Below are 18,299 nucleotides of genomic sequence, written 5' to 3'. Positions count from 1 at the left end.
ATTAAGTAACGAAATTAGGTCACTTGATTTCTAGCTATAACCATTATACCCACTGAAGTAAAATATAAAATATTGGGGATTAACTATCATAGGTGGGATGACCATACATCATCTGGTTTGAATGGGACAATCTAAAGTTTATGCCTGTTGTCCAGTTTAGTTATTAAAGGTGCCTGCTTTAACTCCCAAATATCCTGGTTTGTATGGTAAGTTGTATGTCACCCTATTAATATGCCATAAACATATAGACTATTTCCATTAATCTAAATGAATTAAAATGTAATTAATACAAAAATATTTTATGTACAAAGTTGTGTAAAAGTTTTTTTTGCATTGCTCTATATGCCCTACAACATATATTATCTTTTATAAAATCGTAAGGTTAGTGTTTCTTAACTGCTCACATACCTTACCTCTGGTGTATTTTATTTTGGAAAGCTTCATAGGTGATTTTGATATTCAGTGTTGAGAACTGTTATGGTTGATGTCAAAATATTAAGCAGTTTTATTTGTTTGAGGTATTTTATGATAACAAAAAGAACACAGTTTAAGCAAGTCTAGAAGAAGATCATATAGATAGTAAGTGATGGACTTGAAGACACTCCAGGCATTTCTGACTAATTAGCTTGTGCATTGAAGTATTGTCCTATAATGTTTCTCCATAATAGGCTATAGAGTCAGAAGTTCAGGGTTGCATTCCATCTCTATTAGCTACCTTTGGCAAATCTCTGAATATTCTTCGTTCTTAGTTTTTTGCATGTAAAAAGGAAATGATGAGAAATGATAGTGCTGTCTGCTATATATCTTAAGGTGGTTGTGAGCAGCAATTGAGATAGCCGAGTATGTAATTAAAACATGAGTAGAGGAAAGGGTTTTTGTTTGGCCTGTCATTCCTTACATAAAATATTTTTGGTTCACATCTTATTATACAAAGACTATATTTCCCTGGTCACTTGCTACCTCACATAAATATAAATATTGCCCAATAAGAGAATATTAACTCTGCCATTACCCAGAAGTTCCTGGGGGTAAGCCATGTGGCCGGAAATTACACAGAGACAGATTCTGGCTCAGTGTAAGAAAGAACTTTCTTATCATTAGAGCTGATTAGCAACTGCTTTATAAAGTAATAAAATTTTCCATCATAGTAATTCTTTTGCATCATCTGTCAGGGTATTGTTGTTGGTAGGAGACTAGAGTGAATAACCTCTTTTTTTTTTTTTTTAATTTTATTTATTTATTTGAGAGAGAGAGAGCAAGCATGAGTGGTGGGGAGGGGCAGAGGGAGAGGGAGAAGCAGACTCCCTGCTGAGCAGGGAGCCCCACTTGGGGCTCTGTCCCAGGACCCTGGGATCATGACCTGAGCTGAAGGCAGATGCTTAACTGACTGAGACACCCAGGTAACCCTGGACTGAATAACTTCTTAATTGTCCCTTCAATTATGCTTCTATATTCAGTCCTCCATAAAAACTTTTTATAAATTCTATTATTATTTTCTTCACTTTATGTATCAGTCCTGTTGTTTTTACCTCCTCTTGTAAATGGACCACTTTGCTCTGTGCTTTAACATCCCAGAAGATGCAACGGCATGAAATGTTTTCTCTCTGCCAGAGTTGGATTGAAAATAAGTTAGACACATTTAGGAAGGCTGTTTGGGGAACTACTTTGAGTAGTTTTCCTCTAAAAACTGTTTTGTTCTATAGGGAATATATAACATGAAATATATCCTTAGCGGTGTTCCTACCTCATTCAGTGTTGTTTATAGTGCTTTAGATGCATGGGTCAGAAGTCTTTTTTAATCTTTTCTCTGTTATCTCTTGGCTGTTTGACCTCGGGCAAGTTATTTAAGCTTGACTGTAAAGGATGCAGCATGAAATTTAGAAAGAAGGAGTAGAATAAGCAAAGTTAGGTGTGAGCAGGATGTTAGGAGTGTTACCAGTCTTTCCTTTGGTATTCAAAGTATGATTTGTTGACAGCAGGACTGGCAGCCCCTTGACGCTTGTTAGAAATGCAGAATCTTTGACTTCCACCCCAGTCTTCTTTTAACAAATGAAATTAAGATCAGAGCATTCATTTAGGACAGCATTTTGTCATTCTTGCCTGCTCATAAGAATTACCTGGAGTACTTGGAAATAGTACTGGTCATCATGACCCTAGCATCACTTCAGTAAAATCACAGGAATGGGGTCTAGGTATTGGTATTTTTGAGAGTTAAAGAAACACAGAAAGAAGCATGGAAACACTAATCTAAGGCTTCCTGGCAGATAGCCTTTGGGGAACACTGGATGGAAGAGCTTTGAAATGCACAATAATGTCTGATTTGCCTTTGTTCCAAGCTCTTTTACTTGATATTGCAGTGTGTATCCACAAGTGTGGATAGTTTTTCTCACATGGAGAGCTTTTCTTTCCATCTTTCCTTGTTTGGAATAAAAACTGTTCTCATATATGTCTTCCTTTGAAAATTTATTTTCTCCATTTGAAAGTAAGAGAAAAATAAATCACAAGCTTTTTGATTACTCAGAGGATTACTTAGAGACAATGAGATGAGTATCCAAAAGCATCCTGCTGTGAAGTAGTGAGGCATAAGTTTGCAGAGGTTGAGTTTGTGTCTAGGCTTATGACCTTGGATTGGGTCTCTTTGCCTTGGTGATCCATAAATTTTACTGAGTAGGGGAGGCACACGATTAAAGGAATATTACAGGAAAATTTTGATATTTTGATTTGGTGACTTGAAACAAGGTAAGATTAGAGTACTGAGACTACTGTAGAGGCTGTCGCTGTACTCTCTGTTTCAAATTGCAAGAGTTATAGTCCATTCTAGAATGGCTTTAGAGTTCTGGAATGGACAGGGAGAGCTGGATGGTGAAGGTGTTTTGAGGAAGGGATAGTATTTGAATGCAAAAGCAGGCCTAGATGAATAGGAAAATGGCAGTGTTGGCAACGTTAGAAAGTAGGTAACATTTATGCCTTCCCTATAGGATGCCAGCTAGTGTTATATGTTGTTACCAGTGTTGTTTAATTCTGTTAACATTGCGATACCTCACTGTACTCATTTATGGAAACTAGTTCTTAAAGCTTGCCGTAGGTCACATACAGAACTGGTAATCTAAACTATTACTGTCTGACACCAAAAGCCATTCTCCTTCCTGATTCTAATACATATAACAAAATTACCTATTTCTGTTGTAATTTTGGAATCATTTCTACACATTAGATTTTGTATTCAGCATCTTTGCAACCTCATGTCACATTATTTCTCATTATTTCAATTATGATTAAATGAAACTTTTCTGAAAGATACTTGCTTTCTCCTTTTTCTGTCAATGATATTTCCTCTATATGAAACTCCTACCCAACCTTTAACATTTAGCTCATAATTGCCTCCTATATCTTCTTTGAATCTTCCCATGATTCCCAACCACTAGTGATTTTTTTCTTTTCTGAACTTTAAAAAAAAAAAAAATTTATTTATTTATTATTTGAGAGAGATTGAGGGAGAGTGAGAGAGGAGAAGAGGGAGAAGGACAAGCAGACGGTGCTGAGAGCAGAGCTGACATGGAGCTCGATCCCAGGACCCCAAGATCATGACCCAAGCTGAAACCAAGAGTTGGAAATTAATTAATTAATTTTTAAAGATTTTATTTATTTGAGAGAGAGACAGACAGAGATAGTGGCAGAGCATGAGTGGGGAGGAGAGGGAGAAGCAGGCTCCCCGCTGAGCAGGGAGCCTGATGAGGGGCTCGATCCCAGGCCCCTGGGATCATGACCTGAGTGGAAGGCAGCTGCTTAACCAACTGAGCCACCCAGATGCCCCCTAAACTTTGATATTCCTGTATTTGCTATCATGTAATTATTTCTTAATAAGTAGATATGAAATGTTCATCAATGAGTATAAACCATTGAGACATATTTGAGATAATAATATAGTATAAAATTATGTAGTTACTGGTATAGGTAAGAAAATTGCTACTTAATTTGTATATGAAGAAATAGGAAAACAGAAGATGACTATGGACTTAAGACCTGTCCAGATTGAGAGATCATTTTCTATTTGGAAGTTCTTGGCCCCAACAATGTATCATTTGAGTTTTATTATCCTATGGGTATTACAGAAGTGGCACACAATGCAACCTGAGCTAAATATCTAAAGACCTGAGTTAATTTCTTAGTTCTGCTACTTGCAAAGTGTGAGTTTGGGCAAATCGTGACTTTTGATCTCTTATCTATAAAACACCAGTCCTTCTTATACTCACTTTTTAGCTTGTTAAGAGAATCAGATTAGATAATATAAGTGAAAACTCATTGTAATTTGCTATAAGTGTGTTAGATGGCAATGTAATTATGTATTAAAAAAAAAGACTGTATTGACAGCTGCATCTTTTTTGTGTGTGTGTGTGTGTTTGTTTTTTGTTTTTAATTCAGCTTTCCACAGGCTACAAATCAAACATTGCTAGATAAATTTAAGCATCAACATGAAGAGAATTCTTACATTGAATTTCCAGCCGTGATGGAGCCTGCTTTCATCATAAAGCATTATGCTGGGAAAGTAAAATATGGGGTAAAGGTCAGTAAATTTCCCATTAATATGCCTTCAGGGTAAAAGTGTTTTCTTTACTGTATGTATTATCATCCCTGTCACACTGCCTTCTCTGTAGTTTATGGAGGCTCTTGATCAGTAACAGTTGGAGACATTTTATAAAGATACTACTAACATTCAGATTCTACCTTGCAACATATTACTGTTTTATGTGATATTTTTGTTGGTTTCCTCCTATAGATAAACTCAGTATCAGTCCCTTCCAATACTTTTTTTAAATCTGAAAAATAGATAGCATCAGTATATCTTGAACCTAATATTTCATTATGTAGTTTGTTGAATTTTTCTCTTCTCTGCACCCGTGAGGCTTAACAGAGGCTTCATGTCTTTATGCACCATTAGGTATTTGTGAGCTTGCACTCCAATGAATAGATTGAAACTTTTCACTCCTGTGGAGGGGAATCTTCATAATTGTGGCCATTTCTTATTTGTAATTAGTGAGCCTGTTACCCTTCAACCACTTGGTGTTAAGTCTGTCATTTAAGATAATTTCCCAGGCAAGGCAGTGATGGTGTGGAGAATAGTGGAGCAATATATTTTCTCTTGGGTCTTGAGGTGAGAGTCACAACTAAAATCACTCATTCATTTGCAAATGATTGACTTATTCACGAAGTACCTGTTAAATACAGACTATGTGTCAGACTCTGTGCTTGGTGTTTGGAATGATTTAGTGATAAACCAGGCAGACATGTTCTTGGCTCAGTATATACAAGCACGTGCGCATGTGTGTATAATATGGATAAATGGGATATTGCTATAAATAAATGAATGGGTTCTAGGAAAGAAAGTAGTGAAATAGTGGACTTTGAATTTGGAGATCCATGAATATCTCTCTGAGAACTTAAATTTTGAGAGTTAACCTGAAGCAAGTGTCACCTTGGTGAGGAGTTGGGATGATGAATATTCCAGGCCATGAGATAGGAAAGAATTAATATGTTAATCATAATATGTTAAAATAATTGAAAACAGGTCAGTGTTACTAGATTATGGTAAGCAAGGGAGATAGTGAATGAAACGAATTTAGAGAATGAATAGCAATTTAATTCTTCATGGCTTTTAGACCAAGTTAAATGAGTTTGGTTTTTATTGAAATGATTATGGGGAACCATGAAAAGATTTTAAACAGGTTGTGATTTGTGTTTTGAAAAGATTGCTTTGATTACTTTGAGGAGAAGAAACAGCAGAGGATGAAGAGTGGAAGCTGGGAGATCAATTAGGAGCTTTTTTTAATAGTTGAGGTGAAATGTTAAGGTAAACTGAACCACAGGGGTGGCAGTAGAGATGGAGGAAATATAGATGATTATGAGATATATTTTGGAGGTATAATTGGTAGAACCTGATTGATGGATCCTACCTAAGTAAGTGACTTCTGGCTCTAGCTGATGGGTGAATTTGAGGTGTTATTTCGAGATGGAAAAGACAGAAAGGAACAGATTTTAGAACAAACATTAAGAATAATAGAGTGGAATCATGGTACTCAGGGGCTGGGGGCTGGGGGAATTGAGATATTGGGCAAAAGATACCAACTTGCAGTTAGAAGATGAATAAGTTCTGGAGATCTAATGCACAGCATTACGATTATAATTAACATTGTGATAATAGCATTGTCTTCAAAGTTCTTAAGAGACCAGATTTTATTTTTTATTTTTTTAAAGATTTTATTTATTTGACAGCGACACAGCGAGAGAGGGAACACAAGCAAGGGGAGTGGGAGAGGGAGAAGCAGGCTTCCCGTGGAGCAGGGAGCCCGATGCGGGGCTCGATCCCAGGACCCTGGGATCATGACCTGAGCCAAAGGCAGACGCTTAATGACTGAGCCACCCAGGCGCCCCAAGAGACCAGATTTTAGATGTTCTTACCACAGAAAAGAAATTATAGTTCTATGACCTGATGGCGGTATTAGCTAATGCTATAGTAGTAGTCATATTGCAGTATATAAATGTATCAAATCAACACATTGTATACCTTATACATTATATGTTAGTTATATCTCAATTTAAAAAAAGGATTTTAAAATGCAGTTTAAAACAAAAACAAGAAAACGAGCTATAAAATCATACAGTTAGGTGCATAAATCTAAAGTGTACAGATTTCTGTCATGCCCCTTCCCTGCTCATTCTCCCCCACTTAGTAATAACCACTATCCTCATTTTTTGTCCTTAGATTTACTTGTTATTACAATATTTCAGGTAAATGGAATCATACAATATATACACTTGTGCCTGTGATTAATCATCCTTAGATAGGTTGAAAGTAAATTAATGGAAAAAATATATATATATAGAAAAAATGTATATAGAAAGTAAAAAGATGGAAAAATGTATACCACCCAAACCCAAACTAAAAGAAATTATTATCAGACAGGTAGACTTTAAGGCAAGAAGTATTACTAAAGATAAAGAGGCACATTTCATACCAATAAAAGGGGCCAGTTTGATAGGAAGACATAATCATCAAAAGTTGTATGTACTTAATGATTTGATTCAATATATAAAGCCCAAAGGGAGGACAAAAATGAACTAGAAAAATCCATCTAGTTGTAGCTTTTAATACATATCTCTTAGTACCTAACAGAATAAGACACAAAATCAGTAAAAACTAAAAAATTGAATAGGATTATTAAAAACTGACCTACTTGGCATATCATAAGGATAGCTAGACAGTCTTTAAGTGTTTAAACACAATTCTTCTATGTAACCCATGAGTCAAAAAAGAAATGACAATTACAATGCTAATTTTACTATTTATTTTTTTATATTTAAAGATTTTATTTATTTATTTGAGAGAGAGAGAGAGACAGAGATAACGAAAGTGAGCACCAGCAGGGAGGAGAGGGAGAAGCAGACTCCCCACTGGGCAGGGAGCCTAACGAGGGGCTTGATCCCAGGACGCTGGGATCATGACCTGAGCCGAAGGCAGACGCTTAACCAACTGAGTCACCTAGGTGCCCCTACAATGCTAATTTTAAACTGAGCATTAATGAAAATACAACATATTAAAATTTGCAGAATCTGTAGCAATTGGTAGGATGCATTTAAAGCAATAATTTATAATTTTAAATGCATATATTAGGAAAAATCGTTGAAAGTAATTATCTAAGCTTCCGTTTCAAGAAACTGAAACAAGAACTGCAGATTAACCCCCCCACCCAAATTAGAGGGAAATAATAAAGGAAGACTAGAAATTAATGCAGTAGAAAGCAGACATGCAATAGAGAAATTAACAAAGTCAAAAACTGGTTCCTTGAAAAGATAACAGAAGATAATAAAAGGTAATAGAAAATAATCTATAATAGAAAAAAAGATTTTAAAAATACAGATATCAGAAAAGAAAACTACATACTCAGCAGATATTAAAAAGGGTCTGAACATATTTGCCAGTAAATTTGACAACATAGATAAAATGGAGAATTCCATGAAAAACACACATCAAAACTGACACCAGAAATATAGGAAAACCTGAGACTCCTATTTCTATTAAATAATTTGAATCAGCAGTTTAAATTTCCCCTCAGAGGAAATTCCACACCTATATGGTTTCACTGGCAAATGCTTCCAAACATTTAAGTAATACTAGTCTTACGCATTCTCTTTCAAGTTTGAGATACCTTTAAGATGTATAAATGGATCTCAGACATAACAAGAAAGGTCTGAGCTGGAAATATAGATTGGGCCTCATCATATAGATAGTGTTTAAAGCCATTACTATGGTAGCGATCACCTGATGTTAGATGATTGAGTGAAAATTGTAAGAGTACGTAAGAGCAAACCCTAAGAATTTCAAATATGGAACCAGCAATAGGGTAAGTAGTAAATCACAAAATGTATTGTTAATAGAAACTAAGAGAAAATTTTCAATAAGAATGATAGGATTAGTTTATGAAATGTACTTAGAAATACGGAACTATGAAGACAGATGAGATCATTACATTTGGAAAATAAAGGTTTCCATCAACATTTGACACTCATCATGAGAAAGAATTCTAGAATTTTACTTTGTACAGTATAGTTGTTAATAGGATGCGCTGGTCTTCAGTGTAGAACAGACACATGTTTCAGTTCCTGTAGTACTTATTATGTTTGACCTTTGTCAAGCTTCTTTATATTTCTGTTTACTTATCTAAAGTATGGTTTGTAATTACTCTGCTTTATTAAGTAATTGTTAGAATTGAATAAGTTATGTATAGTGCTTAACTTCGTGCCTGACATCTTTTTTGCCCTTGGTAGGTATTAGCTGCTGATGGTGGTGGTGGTGATTTGGATTTGAAAATTTTTAATCAGTTTTATTAACTTTTATAATACATACTTTTGCTCAAAGGGTGTTTAGGGACAAGCCAAGGACCAAGATTTCTGGCTTGTTTCTCCTTTTCCCCTGTTCTTAGGAGAACAAAGAGTAGGAAAGGAAACCCCTAAAGGACTCCAAACTGCCTTCTGGAAAACATCATACTAGGCATGCTCCTCATAGAATTCTGAGTTAGAGCTGTTCTGTGAAGTTGCACCAACTCTGAGTGATTTACTTACCAAGTTTTAATCCTTTTATCTGGGTTTGGTTACAGCCTAATGCCAAGACTATACATATCAGTCTGGAACCTTCTTCCACAAATGTAAACTTTTTGTTCTCCTTCTCGTTCTGTGGGATATTTTAACCCATTTTCTTCTGTTATATCCCCTCCATCCCCCATTGGCAGGTGGTTTGTACTGCCTATTTATAGTCCTTAGGTAATACATATATTTTCTGAAGTCTCTGTAGGACTCATAGGCACATATATTCATCTGCCTACTTGATGTCTGTATGCAGATAGAGTATAGTGGTAATGAGTGGCTGTCTTTGAACCCCTGTTCTACTTACTGTGTGATAGGGGCCAAGATAGTTAATCTCTCTGTGACTGAGTTTCTTCAAGTGTAAAATAGGAATAATGATAATAATATCTGTCTCAAGCAATTATTAGGTGGTTGAAATGAGTTTAAATGAGATAACACATGTAAAATGCTTAGAAGAGTGCCACACGCATATTAACCTTTCAATAAATGTTGCTTGCTACTGTCGATATCCTCACCATCTCAGACTTCACTTGCACAAAACTGATCTCTTGATCTCATTTCCTATCCGTAAACCTTCTCTTTTCTCTAGACTTCTCTATATCAATATGGCACCTCTACCTAGTTCCTTAAACCCAAAATATAGGTGTTAACCTTATTCCCTCATTTTCTCACCATGCTCTAATACACCAGCAAATTCTTTGCCTTACTTCCAAAGCGTATCCCAAATACAATAATTATTTTCCCTTTATGCTGTTACCACCAGTGTAATCTAGGTCACCTTCACCTTTTATTTGGAATATTGCAATAGTTAGTCTCCCTTTTTCCATTCTTTCAATAAATTCATTCCCTCTGTGGCATCCATGGTATTTATAAAACATCGTTTAGCTTCCATTGGCTTTCCTTTATACTTGAATAAAATCTACAAACTCCTAACTCAGGCTTGCATAGCCTATTTATTTGCCAAATCTTCCACCACTCTCACCCTTGCCCAGAATGTTCCAGCCCCTGGTCTTACTACTTGTCTCCTAACTTGTCCTACCACCTATAGGTAGTAGGTGTTGTGTTCTCTTTGTTTGGAACGCTGTTCCTTGTCTTCTCATGTCTGGTCATTTTATGTGATACCCCTTCAGAGAGGCTCTCTGTTTAACAAGTTGCAATAAAATTGTGGAATATTCACTGCCATTTAAATGTATTACAGAATTCAATAGTTTTAGGGTTGGCTGGGACTTTATAAAAGGTATCTGGTCCAGTTAGCTACCTAGAACAGAAATCACTTCTATAGTCCTTGTTAAGCCACTTTTCAAACATGTCACCCATTATCTTCTTGGTTCACTAATTTTTTCAAAAATAACACTGGTACTTTTTTCATGTAGGATTTCCGGGAAAAAAATACAGATCACATGCGCCCTGACATTGTAGCTCTTCTAAGAAGTAGCAAGAATGCATTTATCTCTGGGATGATTGGAATTGATCCCGTAGCTGTTTTCCGATGGGCAGTTCTCAGAGCTTTTTTCAGAGCCATGGTTGCTTTCAGGGAAGCTGGGAAAAGACACATTCAGAGAAAAACTGGTAAGCAGTAGATATTAGTATTCTACCATACTTCATCTTTTAGTTTTTTACCTCTCTTAAGGAGTAGAGACATAATTTTGTTCTCTTCTGTTTTCTTACCATATCCTAACATCATTTTCAGATCTGATTAGTTCCAGTGTACTTTATATGATTGAGTTAAATGAATATATGGTGTTTGTGTATATATATGTGTTGGTACATTTTTATTAATAAATAATGAGAGGAGTAATGTATGTAAAGCACCTGATATTTAATAGACAGTAAGACATTGGTAAAATTTTTAAACAAAATGATACTTTACCATTTACTTATAGAATTAAACATTGATACCTTTCTTTATTTTCTTCTTCTTCAATAGTTTTTATGCAGATGAAACATAATTAATGTGGAAGCATAAATCAGGAGATAGAAAAATTGGGATGGGAGGTACGGCGGTCTAGTGGAGATAACCTGACTTCAGTAATCAGTCAAGTGTCATTTCTTCTCTTGACTGATTTTGTGACTATTAGCAGTTTTTCTTCAAAATTCAAAATTGTGGGGTAAAGCCAGGTAATAATACATGTATCTGTTTGTGAATGTTAATTTTTTCTTCCTACCCTTAATTCAGTTCATTGGATTTTACTTTGAAATTTAGAAACAAATGGAGCAGGATACTTTTTTTGTGTCTCTTCCCCTTAAATCATGAAATACCGTAGTTCACAATCTGCGGGAAGGCATCTTATCTTCATAAGCACTTGTTACCTAATGGAGACCGCACTGTTGCTTGCTGTAGCTCTGGCCTTAGATAGACCATTGCTGCATAGTGAGGATTTCCTAATATATATGTAGCCATTTAAAATAAAGTGTTCTGCCTAGAGAAGCTTCAGTAGAAGTACGCTAGGACACATCTGTACTTTCAGGACTCCCGGATTTACTTATATGGCGTTTCGGCATGTGCACTAGCAGTAAAACTTTTAAGTTCAGCTTTTACATATTTCAAATGAATACATGTATTTGGGAGATTGTATTTCTAAAATGAGAGGGAAAAGCTAATTGAACTTAGCTTCTGTTTTTCAGATTATAATATGTACAAACTGGCCTTTGTAGATAGGGAGAAATAGAGATTTTTGGAAAATAAAAGGAATATCTTAAACCTGCTTTACCTTTTACAAAATTATTTCTAAGAGGCTCTCTGTAAAAAGCTTTAAGGAAAAGTTTTTTCTTTTAATTTAAGATACATTATTACTTATTACAATGGATTTACCAATTTTGAAAATTTTAAAAATTGGTAAGTATCCTGCTAAGATGTAACTGACTCTGAGAAGAAACTTTTCTTGTATTTACTATTGAAAATACTGCTTTCTGTAAAGATCATTCACATTGTTTTTGTGTTCCTTTGGCATTTAAAATATTATTTGTGAAAGCTGTTTGTGTGTTTATTATCATCAATTGGTACAAAGATACACAATATTATTAATGATCAACAAAATGGTACTGTATCATTTCTACTTTGATCATTTCTAGATTCTTCTTGTTTTGTAATCTAATTTTTTCTTTCTGGCCAGCACAGAGCATCCGTATAATAAACTTTTTGAATACTCTTATTTTGGGATATAACATGCATACAGAAAAGTGTGCCCCCCAAAATGTATAGCTCAGTTAATTGTCACAAAGTGAAAACACCATGAAACTACCACCTAGATTAAGAAGTAGAATATTACCAACAACCCAGAAGTCTCAGTGGATAAACTTTTTAAATTTCACTTTTTATCAAGAAAAAGAAAAACTGTAGTTGATTTGTATTTTGAGGCACTGAGCAGATTCGTTACAGGAAATAATTGTATGGCAGTATATTACTGTCAGTGCCAGTATTTAGCATTTTTGCTCTTTCTGTATGGATTTAGGATAAAAGGGTGCCATAAAATTAGAACATTGTAGCATTGTAAAATAAAAACTAACAGAGTAACTGAAAATGGATAAATAGTAGATTCAGAACTTTTAAAATGACCATAAATAGTATGAAGACAGAATGAAAATGAACTATAGGAATTAGAGATTATTTAAGTAGAAGTGGGATATATGGAAGGCAGAAGGTAATCAAGTTCAGATTTTGAATGAGAATAAGAGTTCAAAGATAATACTTTAGGGAAGAAAGAAGGTGTAGACTACAGATGTACAATATATCTTCACTTCCTTTGAGAGTATCTTTATAAAAAAATTTTAGTGTCTCTTAGCTAAATTGCTAATAAATACTCTCACAGTAAACTAAAAAATACTGGATTTTCTTATGGACTTCCCTGACATTCTTTTTCTTCATCAAGCCATCCAAGCACAAATAATATCAAATTAAAATCTATTTGACTGTTTTTTTATAGACTTCAAGATTGAGGGACACAATGCCATTTAAGGCTTTTAAATAAAAATTCAATTTATTTAAGAATAAATTTGCTTTTTTTTTTTTTTTTAAAGATTTTATTTATTTGACAGAGAGAGACACAGAGAGAGAGGGAACACAAGCATGGGGAGTGGGAGAGGGAGAGGGAGAAGCAGGCTCCCGGCAGAGCAGAGAGCCCGATGTGGGGCTCGATCCCAGGACCCTGGGATCATGACCTGAGCCGAAGGCAGACGCTTAACGACTGAGCCACCCAGGTGCCCCAAGAATAAATTTGTTATAATTGCGTATTATGGTGATCAGGAAACCATGCAGTGTTCTTAGTGGAATTATATAAGTAGGCGGTGTGAATGAAGCTACATATTGGCCTGGCTGGGATGTAGAACGAGTAATGATTTGTCTGGTCAGCAAACAGACTTTACAGAATTAGTTCAGGAAAGTCCTAAACAGTAGCAACAATTATGTGAAACAGCAAATCCTGGGAAGAAGGGAGAATCTGATTTCGAGAGTGGCCATGTTAAATTATTTAAAATATCTGGTGTTCTACACAAAATTATGAAACATGCAAAAAAAAAATATGACCTGTATATGTAAAAAAAGGAATCGGTAGAAAGTATTGCTGCGGAGAGCCAGACCTTGAATTTATTAAAGTCCTTAAGCTATTTTAAATATGTCCAAAGACAACCATATCTGAAGAACTAAAGGAAAGTATGAGAACAATGTCTCACCAAATACAGAATATTAATTTATATATGCATGAGAAATTCACTAGAAGAGTTCAGCAACAGATTTGAATAGGCAGAGGTCAGAATCAGTGAACTTGACTACAGATCAGTTGAGATTATCCATTCTAAGGAACAGAAAGAAAAAATAATGAGTAAGAATGAACAGAGCATTTAGACCTGTGGGACACAATAAAGTACCCCAATTTCTGGCAGTTTAGAAGGACAGAGAAAGGGGTAGTAAGAATATTTCAAGAAATAATGGCCAAAAACTCTCTGATGAGAAGACTATATACCCAGGAAGTTCAACAACGTACAAGGGATCCAAACTTAGATACATCATAATTAAATTGTCCTGAGATAGAAAATATTGAAAGCATCAGGAGAGAGGTGAGTCATGTACAAAGTGTCCTCAGCAATATTGACAGCTGATTCATCATCAGGAACCATTGAGGCTAAAGGGCACTACTTGACATATTCAAAGTGCTGAAAGAAAAAAGAAAGTCAATCAAGAATTCTGTATTCACAAATCAAAACATCAATGAGATACCACCTCACACCAGTCATAATGGCTGAAATTAACAAGTCAGGAAATGACAGATGTTGGCAAGGATATGGAGAAAGGGGAACCCTCTTACACTGTTGGTGGGAATGCAAGCTGGTGCACCCACTCTGGAAAACAATATGGAGGTTTCTCAAATAGTTGAAAATAGAGTTATCCTACGACCCAGCAATTGCACTATGAGGTATTTAGCCCAAAGATATAAATGTAGTGATCTGAAGGGGCAACCTGCACTCCAGTGTTTATAGCAGCAATGTCCACAATAACCAAATTATGGAAAGAGCCCAGATGTCCATTGACAGATGAATGGATAAAGATGTGGTATATATACACAATGGAATACTACTCAACCATCAGAAAAATTGAAATCTTGCCATTTGCAACGATGTGGATGAACTAGAGGGTATTAGTCTAAGCGAAATAAGTCAATCAGAGAAAGACAATTATCATTTGATCTCATATGTGGAATTTAAGAAACAAAACAGAGGATCATAGGGGAAGGGAGGGAAAAATAAAACAAGACAAAATCAGAGAGGGAGACAAACCAGAAGAGATCATAGGAAACAAACTGAGGTTGCTAGAGGGGAGGTGGGTGGGGTGATTGGGTAACTGGGTGATGGACATTAAGGAAGGCACGTGATGTAATGAGAACTGGGTATTATATAAGACTGATGAATCACTGAACTCTATCTCTGAAACTAATACTATATGTTAATTAATTGAATTTAAATTAAAATAAATAAATAATTCTGTATTCAGCAAAACTGCTCTCCAGAGTGATGGTGAAATTAAGACGTTTGTGGATAAACAAATCCTGAGCTAGTATTACTATCAGATCTGCCCCAGAAGAAATACTTCAGTGAGTTCTTCTGGCTGAAATGAAAGGAAGCTAGATAGTAACTTGAAAGCACATGAAATAATAAAGAGCGCCATTAAAGGCAACTATAGAATTAAGTATAAAGTATAGTATGAATATATTTTTTTTACATTTTGTAACTTTTTTTCTCCAATCTGATTTAAAAGACAACCATACAAAGCAATAATTATAAATCTCCGTTGATGGGCATGACATTTTAAGGGTGTAATTTGTATGACAGTAACAGCATAAAGGAAGAGGAAGAGAATGGAGCTATATAAGAGAAACATTTTTATATACTGTTGGAATTAAGTAATTTTAAATCCAGACTTGATTGTAATAAGATGCAAATTATAATTCCCTTGGCATTTGTTAAGGAAATAACTAAAAATATGGTAACATAAATGACAAAAAAGTAAGATATACTGGAAAACATCTGTTTAATACAAGAGAAGAAAGTAATGAAAGAGGAACAAAAATAATATGTAATAAGACATATATGGAAACTCAACAACACAGTTTTTTAAAAAAGATTTTATTAATTTGACACAGAGATAGAGCACAAGTAAGGGGAGCGGGGAGGGGTCAGGGAGCCTGACGTAGGGCTCTATCCCTGGACCCTGGGATCATAACCTGAGCTGAAAGCAGATGCTTTAACCGACTGAGCAACAGGTACCCCAACAGCACACTTCTTTTTTTTTTAAAGATTTCATTTATTTGACAGAGACCGCGAGAGGGAACACAAGCAGGGGGAGTTGGAGAGGGAGAAGCAGGCTTCCTGCAGAGCAGGGAGCCCGATGCAGGGCTCCATCCCAGGACCCTGAGATCATGACCTGAGCTGAAGGCAGTCGCTTACCGACTGAGCCACCCAGGCGCCCCTCAACAGCACACTTCTTAATTACCAGTGGATCAAAGAAGAAATCACAAGGGATATTAGAAAACAGTTTTGAGATGAATGGAAGAAAATATACTGACCAAAACTTGGGCGCCTGGGTGGCTCAGATGGTTAAGCGTCTGCCTTCGGCTCAGGTCATGATCCCAGGGTCCTGGGATTGAGTCCCGCATCGGGCTCCCTGCTCCTTGGGAGCCTGTTTCTCCCTCTGCTTCTCTCTCTCTCTCTCTGTCTCTCATGAATAAATAAATAAAATCTTAAAAAAAAAAAGAAAATATACTGACCAAAACTTAATGGGATGCAGCTGAAACAATGCTTAGAGGGAAATTTATAGCTTCAAATAGCTCTACTAAAAAAGAAGAAAGATCTCAAATCAATAACCTAATGCATTACCCTAAGACTTTAAGGAAAAAAAAAAAAGAGCAAAATAAACCCAAAGCAAGGAATAGGAAGGACATAGTAAAGAGTGGATCTGAAATAGAGAATAGAAATCAATAAAGAAAACAAATAAAACCAAAGGTAGGTTCTTTGAAAAGATAAATGAAATTGATAAACCTTGAGGTAGACTGATCAAGAAAAGGAGAAGACTCAAATTACTAGTTTTTGGAATGAATGGGGGATGTTGCTACTGATCTGATTGAAATAAAAAGGATTATAATACTTTTTTTTTTTTTTTAAGATTTTATTTATTTATTTGAGAGAGGATGAGAGGAGAGAGAGAGCACATGAGAGGGGGGAGGGTCAGAGGGAGAAGCAGACTCCCTGCCGAGCAGGGAGCCCGATGCGGGACTCGATCCCGGGACTCCAGGATCATGACCTGAGCTGAAGGCAGTCGCTTAACCAACTGAGCCACCCAGGCGCCCAGGATTATAATACTTTTATGGCAACAAATTAGAAGCTAGTTGAAATGGACAAATTCCTAGAAAGATGCAAACAACCAACAGTGACTCCAGAAGAAATAGAAAATGTGAATAGGCCTATAACAAAAGAGACTGAATTAGTAACAAAAAAAAGCTTCCACAAAGCAAAGCCAAGGAACAGTGAATTCACGGATGAATCCTATCAAAAACTTAAAGAAGAATTAAAATGCAAACTTTATAAACTCTTCCAAAGAATAAGATAAGGGAATACTTTAATTCTCATTCTGTGAGGCCTATATTACCTGGATACCAGACAAGACATCACAAAAATGAAAACCACAAACCAATAACCCCCAACCTAAATGTCCCTCAGCTATTGAATGGATAAGCAAAATGTGGTATACTCATACAGTGGAATGTAATTTTGCCATATAAAGGAATGAAATATTAGTACATGCTACAACATGGATGAACCTTGAAAGCATTTTGTTAACTGAAAGAAATCAGGCACAAAAGGCCACATTAATCATGTATCACAAATAACAAATGTATGATTGCATTTATGAAATGTCTAGAATAGGCAAATCTGTAGAGGTAGAATGTAGATTAGTTTTTGCCTAGGGCTGGAGTAGGCAAGCTGGGAGATGAGGGAAAGGATAATTAAAAAGAATGGGGTTTTTTTTGGGTATATTGAAGGTATTGTAAAATTGATTGTGGTGATGGTTCAAAAACCATTGAATTGTACACTTTAATTAGGTGAATTGTATAGTATGTGGTTTATATTTCAACGGAACTATTATACACAAAACACAAAAAAAGAATGTTCATAGTGTCTTTATTCTTAATAGCCCCCAGTTGGAAACACCCAAAAATCTATCAGTGGAAGAAAAGATAACCAAGTTGTGATACATTCCTACCATGTAACATTATTCTGCAGTAAAAAAGAACAAATTACTGATTCTCGTAATGAGTATCATAATGAGTCACAAAAAAATATTGAGCAAAAAAGCCAGACATGAAAGGATACATACAGTGCATGCTTTCATTTAGTTTAAGAACAGGCAAAATAATATATAGTGATAGAAATCATAACTTGATTGCTTCTGCAAAGGCAAGGGTGGTATTGATAGGAAGGGGATGAAATAACTTGCTGAGATAATGGAAGTGTTCTATATCTTGATTGAGGATTAGATGGATGTAAATATTTTTTAAGCTCATCAAATTTATACTTGAGATTGGTGGGTTACTGTGTTTGAGATATACCTTTAATGGCCATGAGGCCTGGAAGCTGGCATTACAGAAGCTGCTTTAGGATCAGAGACATGGCTT

At 35.6% G+C, this 18,299-nt stretch overlaps 1 protein-coding gene across 1 annotated transcript in view; it reads left to right on the top strand.

The window, feature by feature from the left end:
* The window catches only part of MYO9A (myosin IXA), a 245,325-nt gene that overhangs the window by 79,107 nt on the left and 147,919 nt on the right, over positions 1–18,299 (top strand). Inside the window, exons 12-13 of the mRNA XM_044917756.1 lie at positions 4,423–4,564; positions 10,512–10,707. Of these exons, the coding sequence (XP_044773691.1) occupies positions 4,423–4,564; positions 10,512–10,707 (338 nt within the window). The remainder of the gene's footprint in view (positions 1–4,422; positions 4,565–10,511; positions 10,708–18,299) is intronic.

This window comes from Neomonachus schauinslandi, chromosome 9 (assembly GCF_002201575.2).
Source record: "Neomonachus schauinslandi chromosome 9, ASM220157v2, whole genome shotgun sequence".
Lineage (NCBI taxonomy): Eukaryota > Metazoa > Chordata > Mammalia > Carnivora > Phocidae > Neomonachus > Neomonachus schauinslandi.
The sequence above is the reverse complement of the archived record's forward strand: the minus strand, read 5'-3'. Positions and strand labels throughout refer to the sequence as shown.